The 25,456-nt window shown below is 40.3% G+C and overlaps 2 protein-coding genes across 11 annotated transcripts in view; one reads left to right on the forward strand and one right to left on the reverse strand.

The window, feature by feature from the left end:
* Positions 1 to 3,829: 3,829 nt before the first annotated feature.
* On the reverse strand, positions 3,830 to 5,165 carry LOC134310171 (cortexin-2). The gene is made up of 2 exons (XM_062991702.1): positions 5,079 to 5,165; positions 3,830 to 4,179 (listed from the first exon to the last, which is right to left on the reverse strand). Exon 2 carries the CDS (start codon positions 4,061 to 4,063, stop codon positions 3,830 to 3,832), a length of 234 nt encoding a protein of 77 aa, XP_062847772.1. The 5' UTR covers positions 4,064 to 4,179; positions 5,079 to 5,165.
* Positions 5,166 to 11,424: 6,259 nt separating this feature from the next.
* The window catches only part of phf20l1 (PHD finger protein 20 like 1), a 35,031-nt gene continuing 20,999 nt past the window's right edge, over positions 11,425 to 25,456 (forward strand). For 4 of the 10 annotated variants that reach the window (XM_062992426.1, XM_062992431.1, XM_062992430.1 and 1 more), the window contains exons 1-9: positions 11,425 to 11,513; positions 13,997 to 14,121; positions 16,851 to 17,022; positions 17,376 to 17,471; positions 17,811 to 17,895; positions 17,995 to 18,083; positions 18,958 to 19,102; positions 22,086 to 22,211; positions 22,294 to 22,349. In XM_062992426.1, the coding sequence (XP_062848496.1) occupies positions 14,039 to 14,121; positions 16,851 to 17,022; positions 17,376 to 17,471; positions 17,811 to 17,895; positions 17,995 to 18,083; positions 18,958 to 19,102; positions 22,086 to 22,211; positions 22,294 to 22,349 (852 nt within the window). In that variant the 5' untranslated portion in view covers positions 11,425 to 11,513; positions 13,997 to 14,038. Of the gene's footprint in view, positions 11,514 to 13,728; positions 13,828 to 13,996; positions 14,122 to 16,850; positions 17,023 to 17,375; positions 17,472 to 17,810; positions 17,896 to 17,994; positions 18,084 to 18,957; positions 19,103 to 22,085; positions 22,212 to 22,293; positions 22,350 to 25,456 lie in introns of those variants that run through there. The other 6 variants (XM_062992434.1, XM_062992435.1, XM_062992429.1 and 3 more) reach the window with 5 other exon arrangements.

Consider the following 25,456-nt stretch of genomic DNA (forward strand, 5'->3'; position numbering starts at 1 on the left):
TGCTTGAGAATCAGTATCAGCAGCTCCTGTCCAGATACATAAACCTGACCGACACCATTCAGTACAAATTATCAGAATAATGTCAGTGTGATGCCCTGTAATGCTGAATATCAATATAGGAACTGAAGCACATTTAAAACCTGTCGACTGAAATAGTAGATCTCAAGCCATGAAAGTGTGGACACCCCCGATCTACACTATCAGTTTGAAAGAATGCTTTATTGATCTACAACAGACTCAGATGGATTATTCTCAGCACTGACACTAACAGTAACGGCATGTTGGAAAATGTTCCGCTGGTACGAGTGTGTCAGGCGTGGCAGATTTTCCCAATCATCTTATTGTCACTGCTGGGATAAAAATAGTCTGTAAACACAAAGCAGTCAGAGACCGAGCGCTGAAACATATTGTTTATAAGACATATAAGCTATAATATACACTGATCAGCCATAACATTAAAACCACCTCCTTGTTTCTACACTCACTGTCCATTTTATCAGCTCCACTTACCATATAGAAGCACTTTGTAGTTCTACAATTACTGACTGTAGTCCATCTGTTTCTCTACATGCTTTGTTAGCCCCCTTTCATGCTGTTCTTCAATTATTATTTAGGTGGTGGATCATTCTCAGCACACAGCAGCGCTGCTGGAGTTTTTAAACACCTCACTGTCCCCGCTGGACTGAGAATAGTCCACCAACCAAAAATATCCAGCCAACAGCGCCCCGTGGGCAGCGTCCTGTGACCACTGATGAAGGTCTAGAAGATGACCGACTCAAACAGCAGCAGTAGATGAGCGATCGTCTCTGACTTTACATCTACAAGGTGGACCGACTAGGTAGGAGTGTCTAATAGAGTGGACAGTGAGTGGACACGGTTTTTAAAAACTCCAGCAGCGCTGCTGTGTCTGATCCACTCATACCAGCACAACACACACTAACACACCACCACCATGTCAGTGTCACTGCAGTGCTGAGAATCATCCACCACCTAAATAATACCTGCTCTGTGGGGGTCCTGTGGGGGTCCTGACCATTGAAGAACAGGGTGAAAACAGGCTAAAAAAAAAGCATGTAGAGAAACATATGGACTACAGTCAGTAATTGTAGAACTACAAAGTGCTTCTATATGGTAAGTGGAGCTGATAAAATGGACAGTGAGTGTAGAAACAAGGAGGTGGTTTTAATGTTATGGCTGATCGGTGTATATACACCAACAACATGGTTCTAATAAAGTGACCAATGTGCATTAAATGCTATTAATATGCAGTTGTAATCTGTGCTGCAAATAATCCAACACCCAAATTATATCTAGTCTGTGGTGGTCATACACACATACTAATTTTTATTAATAGAAAGTGCAAAGAGTGATTTTATAATTAGAGTTAATACCTAGAGTGCACATTGTCAGATAGTGTAGGTCAAACAGACCCAGGCAGCTTACTCTATCTGGTCGCACTGTGATTAACAAGATGTAACATAAAGCCTCCACAAGGGGGCATTCATGTACAAGTTGTTTGCATCTCGCGACCCACAAGTGTCATGACCCAGGGTTTGGGTCTAAGTGATGCCCAGCTCCAGGGCCCTGAGTTCCAGTTACTGACTCTCTGATGTCTGGTATGTTTCCCCTTATGTCAGAGTCAGTTTCTTCGTGGTGCTTTTCACATTTCTATTTTAGTAGATGGATTGGAACTAACATTTTAAATTGAAACTAAGTGTGAAATCATTCATTCATTCATCATCTGTTTTAACACCGCTTTATCCTATTCAGAGTCGCAGTGGGTACGATTCACTGGAAGCAAGGTGGGAAACACTCCAAACAGGTCACCAGTTCATTACAGGGCAAACAAACACACACACGCATTCATACCTAAAGCAATATAAAAAAAAACCCAGAGCACCCGGATGAAACCCACAGAGACACGGGGAGAACATGTAAACTCCACACAGAAAGGACCCGGACCGCTTCACCTGGGTGGCGGATGGCCGAAGTCCTGCAATGAATTGATGCCCCGTCCCGAATGTGTTTCACAGTGGAACCAGACCCATCACAACCCTGACCAGGATGAAGCAGCTGATAAAAATGAAATAATTGTGCTTATTACTGCTTAAATGAAATGGGAGAACATGCAAACTCCACACATAAAAGACCTGGACCGCTCCACCTGGAAATCGAACCCAGGACCTTCTTGCTTTGAAGTGACACCGAGCCACCTTGCTGCCAATTTATTAAAGTTATATTTTTATATTAAAGTACAAATTTTTTGCACAACAGCAATGGTTCGTCCAGCAAGCAGTGTACGTATATAACCGGGGGTCAAGCCGTGCCTCAGGTGATCGTTTGTGAAAAAGCATGCGGAAGATTCGTACAGTTTGTCTATCACAGGGCGACACTTCCTAACATCTAGGGAGAATTTAGGCAGACAGTTGAGCTTTAGCACGTTTTGCAGGGTAAAAAGAAAAAGAATAAACCCACACAAAGGAAGAAGAGCATGCAAAACACCTCACATACTAAAATCGTGTGCAAAAATTAAACCCGGAACCTCATGAGGCTGTGCGGCACGCACCCTACCAGCCATGCCACAGTGACCTTAACCTCGATAAAGCAATTACATACATATATACATACGAGTTACTCTGACAAAATCCTCTTATTCAGTAATGTGGGTGTAACACATTCATCTTTATTTGAAAACAAAATATAAAAAGCACAACAGATGAGAGACCTACTTGTGAACCACGCCGCACACGATCTTTAAAAAAACTGTCGGTCGGAATTAAGTATCTAATATATCAAACACGCCATTCGCGAAGTCACTGTGCGTTTTAATGCCTACTGTCATTCCTGACACTAGAGCTTAGTGCGCTGTGCCCATATCTGCCCCCCATGAAGACAGGTTTCTAAAATAGCGATCCCATCACGGCTCGAAACGAAACAGAAACAGGCACTGGAGAGGCGATGCTCACGTCGCTCTTTATATAGAGACACATTTCTTGTTTACGTGAACTTGATTTTTTTTCTCCTTCTTACAAAAAAAAGCATGTAGTTAAGCTAATCACAGCCTGGCACCAGAGCATTCACAGAAACAATAACGCACTGATTGCTGGCGCTCGACGGCAACTTCACACCATTAAAATAAACGCTTCATTTCGGTAATTAGGAAACACAATGTGCATGATGTCTGACACACCCCGTTAAAGCGCACTGCAGAGAGATTAAAGAGAAACCCAGATAGAGAGAGAAAGAGCAAGAGAGAGAGAGGAGGAACATGTCAAAGTGCTCATTCAGATGCCCGGGAAGGCTGGTTGGTCATTACATTGATTGACATTTAGCTTAATAACGCGAGGCCAGTTTTCCTGGCTGCTCTGTAAACACGCTGAATCATAAGGCCGAGGGCTTCACGCTTTCTCACCTAGAGAGTTCAAAGGATATCAAAATCTCTAAATCTAAACCCGAAGCACTTAAAATCATCGAACAAGTAGTAGGTAGAGAAATAATCAATTCATTAAAGGATTCGTTTCATTCCGAGAATGAATCGTCTAGTGCTAGTGACAGGTAATCGGCTAGTTCTAGCGCGGGATGTGTCATCGCTAATACTTCTCAGGAGACCTGGATGTGACATCACTTATAATCGGTGGTGAAATACGTGAGGTATTGTGCTGGCAGTAAAATATCCTCTAGGTACAAATGGAAGAGATGTAAATGTACTGTAGCAGAACACACAATTTTAAGGAACGAGCCACGAGACGTGCACCACGGAGGTGTCGGTCGGCTCGGCGGCGGGGACCGCGAGGTAGCCATCGCGGGGCGTCACGACGGCCCGAGTCTCTCAGGCAATGCGGTAGTCGAACGTGTCCTTCTCCATATAGTCCGTCCACGTGGAGGAGGGCATGCTGCTGTAGGGGTCCAGCAGGATCCGAAAACAGCGCACGATCAGCAGGCCCAGGAAGATGAACAGGAGCAGCACGAAGACGAAGGCCGCCTTCTGCTCCAGGGTGAGAAAAGGAATGGGCTGGTTGCCCCCGGACGCCGAGAGCGTGCTGCTGTGGAGATGCTCGGCCATCCTCGGCCTCTCCGGACCCTCCTCCTTCGTCGCCCGCCGGCTCCCTTCACCAGGGGTTCAGTCGTGCACGGGCGTCAAGACGGACCTCAGGTCTCGGATTCGACTGAACAAGTTCCCTGTCAGAAGCATTTTAGATAGAGTTAGAATTAAAACCATCACTTTAAAAACATTAAATATTTGTAAAAATAAAACAGGAAAGGGAAGAAATGTCTGATGTCCTGAACGACTACTGTACTGTACTGAATTAAAACCATCACTTTAAAAATGGTGAGTATTTGTGTCAGAGAAGATTCTAGAAAAACCCAAAAAACAAAAAGGGGGGAAATGTCTGATGTCCGGAAACGACTTATTTATTACTGTACTTAATCCTCTGTGAAATTAAAATATAACAGTGAAAGAAAACAAGGCTTCCTAAGCAATGCCATGTATTATACTACGTATTGTTACACACGCAGATCAGGTACACATGAATCATCATTATACAGTGCACAACCAATCCCTACTGTATAAAGCTATTCTAATAATTATAGTAACATATTATTGTTATGACGGAGCCAAACAGTCCTGGTACGGTCTTATACATTCCTCAGATGTATTGTGTCATGTCATGTTATGTGAAAATAATGGGCTCTGCCCATAAGGGGTCGGTGACCCTCCCTACAATAATAGTACAATTCTTTTACAGCCTGTTCCCCCAAAACAGCCCTGGCACTCCCTCCGATGAATCACATTTATCACATTTAAGGGACTGGCATGTGCCATACATATAGCTCATGTATGCTATACCTTCCTATTTAAAATGACTATACAAGCGTTTATTATTTTATATAGCTCATTAAAACGTGACTGCACAATATGTTTGCATAGCAAATAATCTCACATCCTTTATGGTCATTTTTGTTTACTTTCATTGATTGGCACTAAAAATGCATTTCAGTATTTCAGTATTTCAGTAGCACTAGCAAAGGCTCACGTATGAAGTTCAGTACTCGAGTGCGATACAAGCATCACTTACCTGTTGTGGATGAGCATCTAAATGAGATCCATCGAAGGCGAGCAGAAGGAAGCCGAAAATGACCAAGAAGAACCGGCTCGCCTCACGGCTCCCCTGAACTTTTAAACCTGCTCCTTCATTTCATTTAGAAATAAAAACAATAGCCTCTGGTCCTTGCTTTGCATCCCTGGCTTTTGTTGTCCAACTCCCTCCTCTCTCCCCCTTCAGACGAGCGTGTGGTGGGTGTCACATCACATCACCCATAGCAACCGGTTGCCATAGCAATTCCTCAAAGTGTGTTCTCCGAAACGTGTGATCCATCCGAGGCTCCTCTGCACATCGCCGCTCTCACTGAAGCGTAGAGATTCAATGAGGGCTCAGAAACGTCTCACATCGACACTTCATGGTCGTATTATGGTATTATTTTAAAAAGGAGTCCTGGATGGAATCAGACGCAGTTTCACTCGGCCTCTCACTGAGGAGTGTTTTATTACTCACCTCAGATGAGCAAAGAAGATGTTTAAATGTGGTGAGGTGCAAAAAACGCCATTCTAGTGTCCAGAAATAAATACTGCCCTCTTAACCCCCAATAATACTGTTATACCTCTATTGCAGAAAATGTGACACCTATTACTAGGCCCCTACTAAATTCACGTGTAAAATTTGTTATTAATTAATTTCACGGACCTTGTTTTCAAAGAAAAGAGCCACATTTCATGGCAGTATTAAAATAACATACTTTTTAAAAAAAACATATTTTCTTAGCGCGTCCAATTGCCTGATTGCATCACGCTTCCTCTCCACCAATGCCGATCCCCGCTCTGATCGAGGAGAACGAAGCTATCCCACGCCCCCTCCGACACGTGGGCAGCAGCCGTATGCATCTTATCACCTACACTTTGACGAGTGCAGTGCAGCTCAGCGTTGTGTACGGACAGACACACCATGACAGCACTCTTTCCACCAATCAGCCAGCAGAGGTCGTAATTGCACCAGTCATGAGAGAGAGACCCCATCCGGCTTAGTCCCGCCCATCTGAACAACAGGCCAATCGTTGTTCATGTGGCCGCTAAGCCTTATAAAATAACATACATAAACTGAATGATAGAATAAATTGACACTATAATAAAATACAGCACAGCCGACTTTAACAGCTGAAAGACAAAAATTCTCGTCCGTGTTTCTCCCCCAGAGTTTGCTGAGTTTATAAAGAAAGAAATAAACATGAACATAGACAAACTATACTGTATCTGGAGCAGAATACTTCACTGCTTTGTTCTTTTGAGGCGCAGCACAGAGATGATCACATGTGTAGAGAAGCTCACTTTTACATTGACTATGGAATCCCCAAAAGGACAAAATGCACTCAATACGTAAACACACACATCAAGCATTGGGTATGTCTGCAAATGTAGATGCATTTTTGATGCAAAATCCACAAACACTTGCACATATACATACATACACTAACACACACTTAGATTCTGACGCATAACTATGCTCACACACGCGTGTGCACACACACACACACATACATGGGTTGGACAAAATAACTGAAACACCTGGTTTTAGACCACAATAATGTATTAGTATGGTGTAGGGCCTCCTTTTGCGGCCAATACAGCGTCAATTCGTCTTGGAAATGACATATACAAGTCCTGCACAGTGGTCAGAGGGATTTTAAGCCATTCTTCTTGCAGGATAGTGGCCAGGTCACTACGTGATGCTGGTGGAGGAAAACGTTTCCTGACTCGCTTCTCCAAAACACCCCAAAGTGGCTCAATGATATTTAGATCTGGTGACTGTGCAGGCCATGGGAGATGTTCAACCAATCTTTCACCAGTCTTGCTGTGTGTATTGGTGCATTGTCATCCTGATACACGGCACCGCCATTGGATGCACATGGTCCTCCAGAATGGTTCGGTAGTCCTTGGCAGTGACGCGCCCATCTAGCACAAGTATTGGGCCAAGGGAATGCCATGATATGGCAGCCCAAACCATCACTGATCCACCCCCATGCTTCACTCTGGGCATGCAACAGTCTGGGTGGTACGCTTCTTTGGGGCTTCTCCACACCGTAACTCTCCCGGATGTGGGGAAAACAGTAAAGGTGGACTCATCAGAGAACAATACATGTTTCACATTGTCCACAGCACAAGATTTGCGCTCCTTGCACCATTGAAACCGACGTTTGGCATTTGCACGAGTGACCAAAGGTTTGGCTATAGCAGCCCGGCCGTGTATATCGACCCTGTGGAGCTCCCGACGGACAGTTCTGGTGGAAACAGGAGAGTTGAGGTGCACATTTAATTCTGCCGTGATTTGGGCAGCCGTGGTTTTATGTTTTTTGGATACAATCCGGGTTAGCACCCGAACATCCCTTTCAGACCGCTTCCTCTTGCGTCCACAGTTAATCCTGTTGGATGTGGTTTGTCCTTCTTGGTGGTATGCTGACATTACCCTGGATACCGTGGCTCTTGATACATCACAAAGACTTGCTGTCTTGGTCACAGATGTGCCAGCAAGACGTGCACCAACAATTTATCCTCTTTTGAACTATGGTATGTCACCCATAATGTTGTGTGCATTGCAATATTTTGAGCAAAACTGTGCTCTTACCCTGCTAATTGAACCTTCACACTCTGCTCTTACTGGTGCAATGTGCAATTAATGAAGATTGGCCACCAGACTGGTCCAATTTAGCCATGAAACCTCCCACACTAAAATGACAGGTGTTTCAGTTATTTTGTCCAACCCCTGTATATATATATATACTGTATATATATACACACATTTATACGATCATACACACACACTCACTTACATTGCACATACACTCACTCACACCCACACACGCACTTGCACATGCACACACATACACACACTCACACACACACACACACACACACATCTCTGCTGCTATATAAACCCTACACTGCTAACTGTATAGCAGAATATGTTTTTTATCTCACCTATCATTTACTCAGTACCATGTGGCCAACACTACTCGTCTCTAGTCTTGTCTCCTTTAATTACTTTTCTAGATTAGAAATGTATTTAGTATTTATTGTAGGCCTTTTTGTATTCATCATACTGTGTTTTATTTGCACTGTGTATATTGTGTTGTCTTGCACTTTCGTTCTATGTTGCACCCTGATCCTGATCCTGGAGGAACGTTGTTTTGTTTCAATATGTACTTGTATATAGCTTAAATGACAATAAAGCTTCCTTGAACTCTTGAAATTTTGAACTGTACAACCTGATCCCACTGTGGGTTATGAGATGTAACATAAAGCCTCCACAAGGGGACGTTCGTGTACAATTTAATTTAAATATAATTATTTTTTTCTCTGCAACCCAGGGTTTAAAAATCCCTAATATACAGGACTCTCTCTATCAGGCTACACACTGCAAGCTGGAGGGCTGTGTCTCAGTTCACACACAATATATTTCAGTGTCCCTAAAATAGTAGCCTCGCAATTGGAAAATCTATTTCAGCACACTGTGTAGTATATAGGATGGAATTTGGAACACAACAGCTCTCTTCTGCTCCCTGTGCAGCCTCATACAGCAAGTGTTCCTGCTCATAAAGCAGGGGCATGTGATGTTGTTTATTCATTTCATTCACTGTATATTCTATTCCTTTATTCGGGCCAGTGATAGCTCAGTGGTTAAGGTACTGGACTAGTAATCAGAAGGTTGCCGGTTTAAGCCCCACCACCACCAAGTTGCCACTGTTGGGTCCCTGAGCAAGGCCCTTAACCCTCAGTTGCTCATTGTGTAAGTCGCTTTGGATAAAAGCATCTGCTAAATGCTGAAAATGTAAAATAAAATGTTTCTTTTTAGTATCTTAAGAGAAATGAGAAAGGGAATATAAAATAAATGAAATGGATATGAAACATGCTGTATCAGGCTGCACACGGGGCAGAAGACTGATTCACTGAATGTATTTGAACTTATTTTATGTTATTTTCTGCACCTCGGTAAAACACTCCTCAGCGTTTAGTTTTTTCTTTTTTTATTGTTTTTTGACAGCTTATTCAGTCGCACCTTCACAGTGTATAATTCAGCACATCTTTTTTGGTTCCTGCACCCCCCTCTTCCCAAGCTCCTCCACACTTCTCTCCTGATTGCTTTTTCTTTATATTTTATCCTCTCAGTTTCGTTCCCTTTGTGTTCTGAATGATTCTCGTTTGATTGTTGACTTTGGCTTCTCTTGTCATTTGCTAGTGTTCCTTTGTAGTCTTGAACTCCATAGATCTGGGTTTAGTTAGTTTTAGCTTTAGGTTTAGACTGCTGTCACTGAGCTGCTCCATGGACAGATTAAAAAGGTCCTTCGTCCCCAGAGCCATCAGGCTCTACAACTCCAGCATTCGGGGACAGCGGGCAGTAGCTAAGGACTGAGGGCCCCACATGTAGCCGTGTATGTATGTGTATATACATGTATATTTGTGTACTTAAGTATACAGTACTTATACACATGCGTATGTATGTTGCTGCATATATAGATACGACTATATTGGCCCAATTCAATGTGCAATACTCGTCACTTTATCACTTTAATATTTAATCTATATTTAATGTGTACAATACCCTGTATACTTGGAACTGCACCTCCCTGCACTTTCATTCATTTTTCACTCAAATCCTTCCTCATCACTAATAACTGCACTGTTGTTACACAATATATGTAAAATTTAGGTTACTTTCAATCTTGGTCGTTATGTTTGTGTTGTTTCTTCGAATTTATGTTGTTGAATTTTTATACTGTTTAATTGATGTACAGTATAATGCTACTGGGACTTTAATTTCCTTCAGGATCAATAAAGTATCTATCTGGGGTAGCGGCATTACTACTGCAGACAGGAAGAAACTGAATAAACTGATCAGAAAGGCGAGTTCTGTCCTGGGCTGCACCCTGGACTCTGTGGAGGCAGTTGGGGAGAGAAGGATGATGACCTCTCACCCACTGTATGAGACTGTGGCAGCACTGGGCAGCTCCTTCAGCGACAGGCTTCTTCACCCGTGTTGCTCAAAGTAGAGATACCGCTGCTCCTGTCTTCCTTCTGTTGTGCACCGCCCCAAACACAGACAATCACCATCACAATAACTCATATGGTTTTATATTTGCACTCATTTTCAGTAAACCTAAATGATGTGCAATACAGTTTTTGAATGATGTGCAATACTTGTCATACTCTGTACAATTCGATGTGCAATACACATTTGAATCCTGTGTAATATTTGTCAATACTTTGTGCAGTTCACGTTATAAAACAGTGCAATATAGTATGTCTTCTGCTTTTCAAAAACTGTGATTCTTTTGTAATTTGTATTTTTGTAATTTTGTATATAATCTTTTTATATACCTCTTGTAATTTTTAATATTCTAATATTTTAATATTCTACAGTATATATCTTTTATATATGCTTACATTTCTTTTGTTAATATATGTATAAAACTTTTTATACCTGTATATTTTTGAAAGCTGCTGTAATGTTACAAATTTCCCCCTGTGGGATAATAAAAGGCTCTCTTATCTTATGTTATGTTATCAACTATCTATCTATCTATCTATCTATCTATCTATCTATCTATCTATCTATCTATCTATCTATCTATCTATCTATCTATCTATCTATCTATCTATCTATCTATCTATCTATCTATCTTATCTGTCTGTCTATCTTATCTATCTGTCTGTCTGTCTGTCCGTCCGTCCGTCCGTCCATCCATCTATCTATCTTATCTGTCTTATCTGTCTGTCTGTCTTATCTGTCTATCTGTCTGTCTGTCTGTCTGTCTGTCTGTCTGTCTGTCTGTCTGTCTGTCTATCTATCTATCTATCTATCTATCTATCTATCTATCTGTCTGTCTGTCTGTCTGTCTGTCTGTCTGTCTGTCTGTCTGTCTGTCTGTCTGTCTGTCTGTCTATCTATCCAAAGGCCTTTTTGTATTTATTGTACTGTTGTTTATCTGCACTGTGTGTACTGTGTTGTCTTGCACTTTTGTTCTGTGTTGCACCCTGGTCCTGGAGGAACGTTGTTTTGTTTCAATATGTACTTGTGTATACAATAAAGCCTCTGTTGAACTCTTGAATTTGCTGATATTCTGTATATTTGAATATGCATCATGCTTTGTTATGTTGTTTTGAAATTAGAAAATAAAAAATATATTTAAAAAATGTTCAATATCGAATAATTCGAGAGTAGAAATGACGACGCTGCTGTGCAGAGCCGTCGTGGAATCAACTCTTTGGAGTCGACTCGTCTTATCCTGCTTATATGACTCACTGAAAAGAGTCGAATGCCCTCCTCTGAGAACGTGCCCCGTGCGTATGACGTCACGCCCAGTGTTTTGGGTTCGCTGCTGCACTTGAGCTTAAAAATGTCTCTGGGCTGAAGAATGAGCGGAGCAGTTCGGAACGTTGCTAATCACTCAATGCAGTTTTACAGGTAAAACCCTGTACATTAGGTTTAACGTGAGCATAATGCACGACCTTTATGTTCATACGTGTTATTATTGTAATGAATGAGGACCTGGCCTGTCATTTCTGCGCATAGTTTAATCTCCTAGGAGTTGCTAGTGCTAGCTTAGCTAAACACTATCAGATCTGATCAGCTGTTATAATATTCTTTATTGTTTTATAAATGAGCGATAAGTTTAGAGAATAAACTCCCACAAATAATGTTTACCCGGCCTCGAAATATAAAGCTGGCGAAAATTTAAAGGACTTGCTAACAAACACTTAGCATTGATGCTAACTAGCAACAAGCTAGCTGGCAAGTTTAGTCAAAATAAATAGCGCTTTGCTATCACGGTGTTCCGTTTACAGCGACATAAGACTGACTTAAATATTTCTAGTACACTTTATTAGTTATAAATCAGTTTAAGTTTAACACTTTAAACCAGCTGTAGTTCAATAGCTGAAGAGATATCGATGTTGCAGCAATGCTAACGTTAGCTTATTTGCTAAGCTATAAGCTATCGATTTAAAAATACATCCAGCTATTTAACTTCACTTTTAGCTGTGTTCATATATTAATTAAATATGCATTTAACAATCGATTTGACTCAAGTAGAATTAAACTATTTCGCATCATGTTAACAGTCTTCCATACAATGTAGCATGAAATTTACTTTATCGTCCAAACTTGAGGAACGTCTTTAAAAAATAGTGATAAATAATGTAGTAAAAGTGTGACACAGACACAGATCATCCATTACTGTGTCTTAAAATGATGGTATTGTGGTACTGGTACACTATAAACAATATGACATCAGTATCAGACCAGTATGTGCAAATACTTAAAGCTTATATAGTGGTTTTATTTCAAAATTAATTGTAAAATTATTAATTGTAATCTCAATAACTCAGTATTTAAAAGCTTTATTCTATATTCATCTAAAAGAAAGTGAAGTGTACTGTTTTAAAATTGGAACAATATGTACATTGTTTATGTATCTTCTGCATTTGTGCATGACATTTACATTTTCGGCGTTTAGCGGACGCTTTTATCCAAAGCGACTTACAGTACCGTGACAGTGTATTGTCTAAGCAATTGAGGGTTAAGGGTCTTGCTCAAGGGCCCAACAGTGGTGGGGCTTGAACCAGTGACCTTTCGATTACTAGTCCTGTACCTTAACCACATATGCTACAACTGCCAAATATTGGTAATTGTAATCTCAATAACCCGTATTTATAATCCAAGCCTAAAGCATTATTCTGTACTCATCTAAAAGAAAGTGAAGTGTACTGTTTTAAAACTGGAACAATATGTACATCGTTTATGTATCTTCTGCATTCGTGTATATCACAATTGTTTCAAATCTTCAAACAATACAGGGCGACACAGCAAGAAGATCCTGGGTTTGATCTCCAGTTGAGTCGGTCCGGGTCCTTCCTGTGTGGAGTTTGCATGTTCTCCCCGTGTCTGTGTGGGTTTCCTCCCGGTGCTCCGGTTTCCTCCCACAATCCAAAGACGTGCAGTCAGGTTAATCGGAGATACAAAATTGTCCATGACTGTGTTTGATGTTAAATTTGTCAACTGATGAATCTTGTAACCAAAGTGTGTAAAAAGAAAAACATGATGTTAAAATCCTAGTAAATAAATAAAGCATTATTATCTATTTATCTTAGAGAAAGTGAAGTTCACTGTTTTAAAATCGGAACAATATGTACATTGTTTATGTAGACTAGACACCCTGGTTTGGTTTCTGTCAGTCCTGCCAAACAGAACCTTGTCAGTAATATGAAAGAGGCAAAAATGTCAAAAATCTTGTATTTATGGGGTATAAAACAATTCGGTTCAGTGTTGAATCTTTCATAAGAGCTCATCAGTGATGTCAGGAAGTTTAAAAAGAAACATTTGTGTACAATTCAGGATTCCAACATTATAAAGAGACTAGAATATTTACCCATTCCTCTTTGCAAAATGGTATACATAGAGTTGCAGACTGAAAACCGTTGATAACCAATAGGAATACATTTTGGAATAATGTTGGACTGATAATTCAAAAGTATAAGGTTTTACAAAACATGGGTCCCAGTAAATCTGTACATTATATCTACAGTCAAAAGGTGCATTCCAGTCACCCCAGCAGTTCCCAGTGAAGTGGTGAGAGTCCAAACCATAAGAAACCATTAGGAGTGAAATCTTTCAGTTTAAAGGGAACTTCAGACTCCATAGGGGGTAGTGAGTTATGCTTCGGGTTTCCTCGGGTATTCCAGAGTCGTCCTACCTCCTAAAACATGTAGGAGGTTAGTAGGTGAGCTAAACTGCTCTGTGAGTGAATGTGCGAGTGCATCTCGGCCTTAAATATAATGGTGCCCTGAGTACTTTGTGCCCACTGTTTTTGGTTGGTGCCAGATCTAAGAATGGTAAGAATGTGTGATTGAATATATGATTTAACATAAACGTTTTCTGTTCATGTACAGGAGGAGAGCGTGTGTGTGTTTTAAGAAGGTCAGATTGTGAAGATGAGTAAGAAACCCCCGAATCGGCCAGGAATCACTTTTGAAGCTGGAGCCCGAGTCGAAGCCCAGGACTACTTACAGAAATGGTAAAATTGAACAGATAAATGTCGACTAGCTTCTGTCTAAAGGCAGGCAGTTGAATGATTTGCGTATGCGTTTTGATTGGAACGGTTTTCTTTCATCTAAAATCGAGACACAGAGAGTAAATGATCTATAACTTAATTACAAAACAGTGTAGTAAAATCTAATGTTCAGGCCACATACTCATGTAGACTTCAATCTGATTACTTCTGTTAGACACTTAACGTATTTTTAACTACTCAAATCAGATTCAGATGTATTTTGGTACACGCCTGCAACAAAAACCTCACATGAAGCAGCAGCAGAAGTCGTTTGCCTGGTCAGATGCATCTCATTTTCTCTAAAATCAGAGAACACTTTAGTTTGAGCATTTAGCAGACGCTTTCATCCAAAGTGACGTACAGTACTGTGCCAGTATACTGTCTAAGCAATTGTGGGTTAACGGCCTTGCTCGAGGGCCCAACAGTGATAACCTGGCAGTGGTTGGGCTTGAACCAGCGACCTTTCGATTACTAGTCCAGTACCTTAACCACTAGGCTACAACTACTCTTATTTATGTGTTTCTCCCCTGTTCTCCCGATTTTTTGTGCAGCAAATTGGTCTTTCGTTGCTGGAGACCCTGATCGCTTTCGAGGAGGGTATATTCGCCTGACACACCCTCTGCAATCACTAAATTTGAAATATAGAGAATACCTAATGCATACAGAGCACCCACATAAACCTTTCCTGCCGTGAATGTGACTCACATGAGTAAACATGACGTTAAAAGATAGATAAGTAGATAGATAGATAGATAGATAGATAGATAGATAGATAGATAGATAGATGATAGATAGATAGATAGATAGATAGATAGATAGATAGATAGATAGATAGATAGATAAGTAGATAGATAGATAAGTAGATAGATAGATAGATAGATAGATAGATAGATAGATAGATAGATAGATAGATAAGTAGATAGATAGATAGATAGATAGATAGATAGATAGATAAGTAGATAGATAGATAGATAAGTAGATAGATAGATAGATAGATAGATAGATAGATAGATAGATAGATAGATAAAGTAGATAGATAGATAGATAGACAGATAGATAGATAGATAGATAGATAGATAAAGTAGATAGATAGATAGATAGATAGATAGATAGATAGATAGATAGATAGATAAAGTAGATAGATAGATAGATAGATAGATAGATAGATAGATAGATAGATAGATAGATAGATAAAGTAGATAGATAGATAGATAGATAGATAGATAGATAGATAGATAGATAGATAGATAGATAGATAGATAGATAGATAGATAGATAAAGTAGATAGATAGATAGATAGATAGATAGATAGATAGATAGATAGATAGATAGATAGATAGATAGATAGATAGATAAAGTAGATAGATAGATAGATAGATAGATAGATAGATAAAGTAGATAGATAGATAGATAGATAGATAGATAGATAGATAGATAGATAGATAGATAGATAGATAGATAGATAGATAGATAAAGTAGATAGATAGATAGATAGATAGATAGATAGATAGATAGATAGATAGATAGATAGATAGATAGATAGATAGATAAGTAGATAGATAGATAGATAGATAGATAGATAGATAGATAGATAGATAGATAGATAGATAGATAGATAGATAAGTAGATAGATAGATAGATAGATAGATAGATAGATAGATAGATAGATAGATAGATAGATAGATAGATAGATAGATATTTTCCACTGTCTGCACTGCCAATTGTGCCTTCTAGCGGGCGCCCAGCCGACCATTAGCACAGCTGATATTCGAACTCTGAGAGTTTTCAGGAGGATTTAAAGGATTTGCTCAGGGGTCCAACTGAGGAATTTCTGTCTGTTGTGGATGAGCAGTTAGTCTAATATAAATGAAACAGACTGCATGCGGTGCCACCAGAGCCTAAATATTGTGTCTTCTCTTTGCGTTCACCTAATCCTAATCTACCTAAACCATTTGTGCAAAACAGGACTGTTATTTTTTTTACTTTTTGTAATTTTTACATCTTTAATTTTGTACATTTCTGATTTTAATATATGCATAAACACTTTTTATATCTCTTTAAGTTGCTGTAATGATGCAAATTTGCCCCTGTGGGATAATAAAAGCCTATCTGTGTCGCTCACTCTGCAAATTTAAAAAAATGTTTAAAAATAAGGTGGTTAGTACTTATAAAACTGAGGATTGATGATTATTATGTACGGAATGTTTTTGAAATGTTGACTTGTTATTATTATTTAATTATCTACTTTTATAAAAAAAAAAATATATATATGTGATAGCTCAGTGGTTAAGGTACTGGACTAGTAAACAGAAGGTTGCCGGTTCAAGCCCCGCCACCACCAAGTTGCCACTGTTGGGTCCCTGAGCAAGGCCCTTAACCCTCAATTGCTCATCGTGTTCCGCTCATTGTGTAAGTCGCTTTGGATAAAAGCGTCTGATAAATGCTGAAAATGTAAAAAAATGTAAATATATATATATATTTTTTCTTTTTTCTTTTTGATAATTATTTGTATTGCTTATAAACAGAAATGAAATAATTGTATAAATATTAAAAAGGGTAAATATTAAAAAAAAGCTAAAGCTTCAGACTACACCTTTTCAGTTAGTACAAATATGGATGTTTAAACAATATGGATGTATAAATGTTGAAAAAACGAAAAAATAAATCTTATCCTATCTCATCCTATCCTAAAGGTATCCTTCTCGGATCGAGAAAATCGACTACAATGAAGGGAAAATGCTGATCCACTTTGACCGCTGGAGCCATCGATACGACGAGTGGATTTCATGGGACAGCAACAGACTCCGCCCTTTAGAACGACCTGCACTGCGTAAAGAGGGATTTAAAGAAGACGAAGATATGTCGGTACGTCTGTACGCGGTTAAGGTTTTTATCCCTGCTATTAAATCAGCCTAGGTTTGACCATTCTGTTGTCGTGCTGGTTGACTAGCTATAAAAATCTGGCTATAGTGTGCTTAGTTATTAACACCAGCTTATAATATTCTGGACGTGCCGATTTCCTAGCAGGGATGTTGGGAATGGTGACTGTAATGTGTTGCCCTATAGAATAAAAGGATAAATAATAATCCCTTATTGTTATAAATCTAAACATTTGACTTTATAGACAGCAAGATTTGTTCACTAATCTCGTTAACCATGTGTTAATGAGATTTAGATTCTTAATTGAAATATTGTTTTCTTGCAAACGTTTTTACCAGGAGAGACTCGGCGAGATGAGAGCATCTCGCCTCCGTGAGCTTCCTGGACGTACAGAGAGCACAGAGGACCAAAAAGACTTGCCACAACCGAGACAAGTACATACATCAATCACTGATCTGCCCCTATCTGGCTCTCTATTCATGACTTGTCTCATCACTGTTTGGGTCGTTTCCTCCACCGAGGACTTTATTTTATGTCAAAACACACTAAATGTACTTGGAATGTAGATCTTATGTACATTTATGTATGATTTAACATTTTTAGTCAAGAGCAGAGGAAAAGGTGGGGAGAAAGATCTTTGAGTTATTGTGTAAGGGGTAAATATAAAATGACATGTCATTGATCTGCATTTTCCCAAATCCCATTGCTTATTAATGCATTATAAATGTTAAACGATTTCAGTAAGTGATCTTATACATGTGTTTTAATTACAGAAACTGAAGGACGGTGAAGAAGTTCTCGCCCGTTGGACGGATTGCCGCTACTACCCTGCCAAGATTGAAAGTGTCAACAAAGAGGGCAAGTTTCATTTGTTTATGTCTCAGTAACTTTAAATAGAATTAGATTGCTCTGTGTGCTGATGTATAAATGATCTATACGTATAACCTTTTTTGACAGGGACCTACACTGTTCAGTTTTACGATGGCGTGGTTCGCTGTGTCAAAAGTATTCATATCAAATCCATGCCAGAAGATGCCAAAGGGCAGGTTAGTCCATTTTACACATGTAGTTCCTGCATTATACACCGATCAGCCATAACATTAAAACCACCTCCGTGTTTCTACACTCACTGTCCATTTTATTAGCTCCACTTACCGTAAAGAAGCACTTTGTAGTTCTACAATTACTGACTGTAGTCCATCTGTTTCTCTACATGCTTTGTTAGCCTGCTTTCATTCGGTTTTTCAATGGTCAGGACCCCCACAGGACCACCACAGAGCAGGTATTATTTAGGTGGTGTGTTAGTGTGTGTTGTGCTGGTATGAGAGGATCAGACACAGCAGCGCTGCTGGAGTTTTTAAATACCGTGTCCACTCACTGGACCACCTGGTCGGTCCACCTTGTAGATGTAAAGTCAGAGACGATCGCTCATCTATTGCTGCTGTTTGAGTCGGTCATCTTCTAGACCTTCATCAGTGGACACAGGACGCTGCCCACGGGGTGCTGTTGGATTCTCAGTCCAGCAGTGACAGTGAGGTGTTTAAAAACTGTGCCTGATCCACTCATACCAGCACAACACACACTAACACACCACCACCATGTCATTATCACTGCAGTGCTGAGAATCATCCACCACCTAAATAATACCTGCTCTGTGGTGGTCCTGTGGGGGTCCTGACCATTGAAGAACAGCATGAAAGGGGGCTAACAAAGCATGTAGAGAAACAGATGGACTACAGTCAGTAATTGTAGAACCACAAAGTGCTTCTGTATGGTAAGTGGAGCTGATAACATGGACAGTGAGTGTAGAAACAAGGAGGTGGTTTTAATGTTATGGCTGATCGGTGTACATTATTTATAGTGTGTGTGTTAATTAAATAATATCAATTCATTTACAAGTGACATGTTGTGTGTTTGAAGCAGGACTGGATCGCCCTCGTGAAGGCAGCCAAAAGTAAAGGGGGGTGTAGGGCACGCACCAGTGCCAACAGCAACAAAGAAGACAGAACGGAGCTCAGCGAAGAGCTTAACGATGACGATGTTGACGCCGACTCTGACAGATTTGGTACGTGCCCAAGATTTGTAGTCGTATCCAATGATCTGGTCACATTGCTGGTCACTATGTATACTGCTGCAGACCTCCAATTTTGATCGAGGAGGGCTGTAACTAACACACTGGTACTCTGTACCTGGTCCCATTCACCTCAGTACTGGATAAGAAGGGATAGACAGTCGGGTTTAAGTCACATGCGTCGAACTCAAGGCCCACGGGCCAAATCCAGCCCGCCACGTCATTTTATGCGACCCGCGAGAGCTTAAAAGACGTACGATTGTCCTAAAATACACTGTAAAACCCCCCATCCCGTCACTAGATGGCAGTGTTTCCACATCAGCGTTTAACTGAGGCGGTTTTCCAACAAGTGATGCTGAGAAATATTTACACATGATCCCAAAAAGTACCAGAAGGAGGAAATTTAATGAAAGATGGGAGAGTGAAAACAAGTTTGTGCTTCAGGAAGAGAAAGCGGTGCGTCTCTTATGTTATGAGGCGTGTCTGTGGTAAAGGAGAACAATATAAATGTAGATATACGTTATAAATATACAGAATAAATTTGGCATTTTGACACCAAACACAGAATTTAGCCTCCAAGAAAAACAAGGAAATGTTCCAATCGGCCCTTGAGGGCCACCGTAATGCAGGTGTGGCCCTCGGAGAAAATTAGTTTGACACCCCTGGTTTAAGTGATTGGACTGTTCATTTTTATGGCCCAAATGGCAGGAGCTTCAGTAACAGAGACTGCTCACCTGGCTAGTGTTTTAATTAGAGAAGTTACTAGTGACGTCTGCATTTTTTTGGTATGATAAACATGTTGATGAACAGGATTAGAGGTTTTGGTTGAAGGTCCACATTTAGTAAGCCTGAAGCTTCTACATAACAATTAAAAAATGACACACTACAAAGACCGAAGCACTTCATGGGTTTACAGAGATTTACAGAGATGGAGGAAATGTGACGCAGTCAAAAAATGACTCCAAACCGCTCCAGAAAGTTTCACTGTGTAATTTTTGGGGCTTTTGTCCTTTTAAATGTGTATTTTTAAGCTCCGTTTAATACAGGGGTGGGCAATTAAATTTTCCAAGGGGCCACATAAGAAACTGGGACTGTTGTGGAGGGCCGGACCAATGAGGTGAACTTAATTCTGCTCAATATTAATTTTATCTCTTTATTTACATTTACATTACGTTTTCAGCATTTAGCGTTGACATCTTTATCCAAAGCGACTTACAGTACAGATACAGTATACAGTCTGAGCAATTGAGGGTTAAGGGCCTTGCTCAAGGGCCCAAAAGCAGCAATCTGGCAGTGGAGGGGCTTGAACCAGCGACCTTGTATTTACTAGTCCAGTACCTTAAGCACTAGGCTTAAGATAAGACTGTTAGATAACCGCTGATTTTATGATGTATGTCTCATAATGCTATGTTTATATTTGTTTTATATTTCATGTTTTTTTTATATTACTCTTTTTCTGTAGCACTTTGAGATTTGTTTTCAAATGTAAAGTGCGTTATAAATAAAATGTATTATTATTATTATTATTATTATTAGGCTGCCCACTCTTTATGAGAAGCAGTAAATTGTACAGTTCTAATAAGCTGTTAATGTTTAGATGTTACAATCAGAAAATTAGAAGTAGGCAGAGAAAAAACATCAACATTATTTAACTTTTTAAACAAATAAAAAGCAAAAAAAAACAAATGTGAACAAATGTGCAGGTTTTTAAACTATTTAGTTTTGAGTCTAATTACCACATTTGTTTTTCAGTCCTTTGTTATTGTTGGATATTCTTTTTAAAATCACAAAGCTGGTCCTGACTGCTTCAGTTCTGGACGTGTTAAACTTTATAAAAGTCCTTGTTGCTTTTGTAGTTTAGTTAGCGAAGCTTCAGGTGTGACGCTCCGCATCGTTCATGTTGTTGTATTTCTCTGTTCAGTACCGCGATTTAAAGCCTAAATTGTGATCCTTAAACAGCGTTACACCTGACTTCAGTAAATAAATACTTCAGAAGTTCACGTCTTGTTAAAAACTCCACCGTCAGTCACACTCAGTTCTGTTCGCATCACGGTGAAGCTGATACACTCGCACACACGTAAACGAAACGTACTGATATTTAAAGACACAGCGCTCCCGTCAAAATCAATCCTGTTATATTGCATGTGTGATGTACATTTATTTACGTCTGATTTTTAATTGCCTCGAACCTCATGCGGGCCGGTTAGGGATGTCTCAAGGGCCGTACAATGCCCAGGTCTGCTTTAATAGTTAATGTAATGCAATGTAAATATTTATCTTCCAACTAAATAGTATTAAGGATTACACTATGTGGCAGTGGTGGATTAGTAGTTAAGGCACTGGACTAGTAATCAGAAGGCTGCCACTTCAGTCGCCACTATTGCCAAGTTGCCACTGTTTGGCTCCTGAGTAAGGCCCCTAACCCTCAATCACTTGCTTGATATTCTGTCATGTAAGTCACTTTGGATTCCAATATTATATTATGACACTTACACCGACCAGGCATAACACTGATTATCTCTTCATCACGGCACCTGTTAGTGGGGGGGATATATTAGGCAGCAAGTGAACATTTTATCCTCAAAGTTGATGTTAGAAGCAGGAAAAATTTTGATGAGGGCCAAATTGTGACGACTGGGTCGGAGCATCTCCAAAACTGCAGCCCTTGTGGGGTGTTCCCGGTCTTCAGTGGTCAGTAACTATCAAAAGTGGTCGACAGGCGACAGGGTCATGGGCGGCCAAGGCTCATTGATGCACGTGGGGAGCGATGGCTGGCCCGTGTGATCCTATCCGACAGACGAGCTTCTGTAGCCCAAACTGCTGAATACGTTCGTGCTGGTTCTGATAGAAAGGTGTCGGAATACACAGAGCAGCACAGTTTGTTACGTATGGGGCAGCAAAATGGGGACCAAGACAATATTAGGACGGTGGTCATAATGTTCTGCCTCATCGGTGTATGTCTGTTTGCCTTGTTTAGCCTCTTCTGATGAAGAGGACTGTAAGCCGTCTGCGGAGGAGCTCGAGATGGCGAAAACAAAACGGAGGAGAAACAGAGAAGGTGGTTTGAGCCACGTCAAAAGAGCTCGACTCAGTAAAGCGGCAGGTAAACGTCAGCTCAGAGTTTCACTGTGAGAATATGAACCACATGAGCCGTGGTTTCATTCACTATATTTTTATGGTTCTAGCAGGTCCCAGCTTTGAAGGTGACGTCAAGGAGGATCTTACAATCACGTCAAAACAGGTGGGACGTTTATCACTGACTTTTTACATTCATTTTGAGAATTCTACATACGTTTGTGCACATTTGGTCAAATTCTGTGTTTTGTAATACGTTTGTAGGAAGTAAATTTGAATATGACATAAGTACATTCTTTCTTTAATGCTAAATTAAACATTTTGTAGCATTAAAATTTTTTTTTAATTGTTAAATTAGATATTTAAGCAGGACAATAAAACAGGACAAAAAGTATTATAGTTTTGACCTAAATTTCGTGAACATTTGGTCAGATTCCATATTTTATAATAGGTTTGCCAGGAGTAAACTTGAATATGACATAAAAAATTAGTACACCCTTTATTTTGTGCTAAATTAAACATTTTGTTGCATTTAAAAAATGTTAAATTGGATATTTAAGCTAGAGAATAAAACCTTTGACCTGAAGTTTGTGCACATTTATTACGTTAACACATTTTTGTAGGGAATAAACTTCAATATGACAATTTAAAAAGTAGTACATCTGGTGCCCAGGTGGCGCAGCGGGATATTCCGCTAGCACACCGCCGGTCGGCTGGGCGCCATCTAGCGGGCATAATCGGCAGTGCCTGCAGCAGACACGCTTCTGCTAGGGCGGGATGAACCGGACTATGTGGGTGGGATCTTCAAACACCGTGTAAGGACCCTGATTGGTGGATAGAGGCGCCTGGGTGGAAAAGGGTTCAGTTAAGGGCTGCGCGTTGGTCGGAGGAGGCGTGAGCGGCAATATACCCACCTCGACTGCAAAAAATCGGGGATCCCCCAGCAGCGGAAGACAAACTGGGAAAAATTGGGAGAAAATGGGAGTAAATGCATAAAATATATATATATATATATATTAGGGCTGTCAAACGATTAAAATTTTCAATCGCGATTAATCTCAGAATTTCATATAGTTAATCGCGATTAATCGCATTAAAAAAAATCTGTGTAAATGTTATAGAAAACAAGGATTTTTAAGTGAAATGTTACAATTAAAATGGTGAACACATTTTATGCTAAATGTACTGATGTTAAAAACTGCTGGGACAAGAGAAAACTGTAAGGGAGTTTTATTCACTCACATACTAGGCAGTAATACTATCCAGTGGTTTAATGGACGTTTCTACACGAACTGAGTGTGTTTAGACTAGGGTGGCCAGATTCATAGTAACAAAAAGGAGGACATTACACCCCAAAAAGCCGGACATCTTATTAGGAACAGGGGGACATGCTACTGCAACACACAGAATGAATCCAGAACCCATATAACAGTTTTTGACCAATTTAAGCAAGAATTAAATAACAAATGACTGTTTTACTCACTAAATGTTGTGTCTTTTCATATTTAGGTCCATTCATCGCTGCCTCAAAAGTTTACTTTTTGGCATTTTCACCGCGTTCCTGATCATGAGAGCTGAGTGATTGACTCAGGTAGCGCGGTGTTTACAAAACAGAGAGGGCGGGCGAAATTCAACCACCCAATCACAGACTAGCATTTAGAGGGCGGACCTTCTCCGATTGGCCAGTGGTAGCTCTATAAGGAGTCAAATGAGGCTGTTAAACCAATGAAATACAAAGCATTTGTTTCGACATGTACCTGAGCCAATGGTAAATAATATTGATCAAAAATGAAACCAGTTCACTCCAAAAGGAGGATTTTTAAGTGTCCGTCCTAGCGTTACGTGAATGGAGGACTGGCAGCTTCTTTATTATGCAAGTGCATTACTACGACACTACCACGCTCGGTAACATTATGTTAACAAACCGCAAATGAAAAACGGTGGCAAGTCCGACATTAAAACGTTTGTTCTACCAGTCAAGTCTCAACATGAACTAGAATTTGCGTTAACGGCACTAATTTTTATAATCGCGTTAAATTGAGATTGCGTTAATGCGTTATTATCGCGTTAACTTCGACAGCCCTAATATATATACAGTGTATCACAAAAGTGAGTACACCCCTCACATTTCTGCAGATATTTAAGTATATCTTTTCATGGGACAACACTGACAAAATGACACTTTGACACAATGAAAAGTAGTCTGTGTGCAGCTTATATAACAGTGTAAATTTATTCTTCCCTCAAAATAACTCAATATACAGCCATTAATGTCTAAACCACCGGCAACAAAAGTGAGTACACCCCTAAGAGACTACACCCCTAAATGTCCAAATTGAGCACTGCTTGTCATTTTCCCTCCAAAATGTCATGTGATTTGTTAGTGTTACTAGGTCTCAGGTGTGCATAGGGAGCAGGTGTGTTCAATTTAGTAGTACAGCTCTCACACTCTCTCATACTGGTCACTGAAAGTTCCAACATGGCACCTCATGGCAAAGAACTCTCTGAGGATCTTAAAAGATGAATTGTTGCGCTACATGAAGATGGCCAAGGCTACAAGAAGATTGCCAACACCCTGAAACTGAGCTGCAGCACAGTGGCCAAGATCATCCAGCGTTTTAAAAGAGCAGGGTCCACTCAGAACAGACCTCGCGTCGGTCATCCAAAGAAGCTGAGTGCACGTGCTCAGCGTCACATCCAACTGCTGTCTTTGAAAGATAGGCGCAGGAGTGCTGTCAGCATTGCTGCAGAGATTGAAAAGGTGGGGGGTCAGCCTGTCAGTGCTCAGACCATACGCCGCACACTACATCAAATTGGTCTGCATGGCTGTCACCCCAGAAGGAAGCCTCTTCTGAAGTCTCTACACAAGAAAGCCCACAAACAGTTTGCTGAAGACATGTCAACAAAGGACATGGATTACTGGAACCATGTCCTATGGTCTGATGAGACCAAGATTAATTTGTTTGGTTCAGATGGTCTCAAGCATGTGTGGCGGCAATCAGGTGAGGAGTACAAAGATAAGTGTGTCATGCCTACAGTCAAGCATGGTGGTGGGAATGCCATGGTCTGGGGCTGCATGAGTGCAGCAGGTGTTGGGGAGTTACATTTCATTGAGGGACACATGAACTCCAATATGTACTGTGAAATACTGAAGCAGAGCATGATCCCCTCCCTCCGGAAACTGGGTCGCAGGGCAGTGTTCCAGCATGATAATGACCCCAAACACACCTCTAAGTCGACCACTGCTTTATTGAAGAGGCTGAGGGTAAAGGT

This window comes from Trichomycterus rosablanca, chromosome 3 (genome assembly GCF_030014385.1).
Source record: "Trichomycterus rosablanca isolate fTriRos1 chromosome 3, fTriRos1.hap1, whole genome shotgun sequence".
Lineage (NCBI taxonomy): Eukaryota > Metazoa > Chordata > Actinopteri > Siluriformes > Trichomycteridae > Trichomycterus > Trichomycterus rosablanca.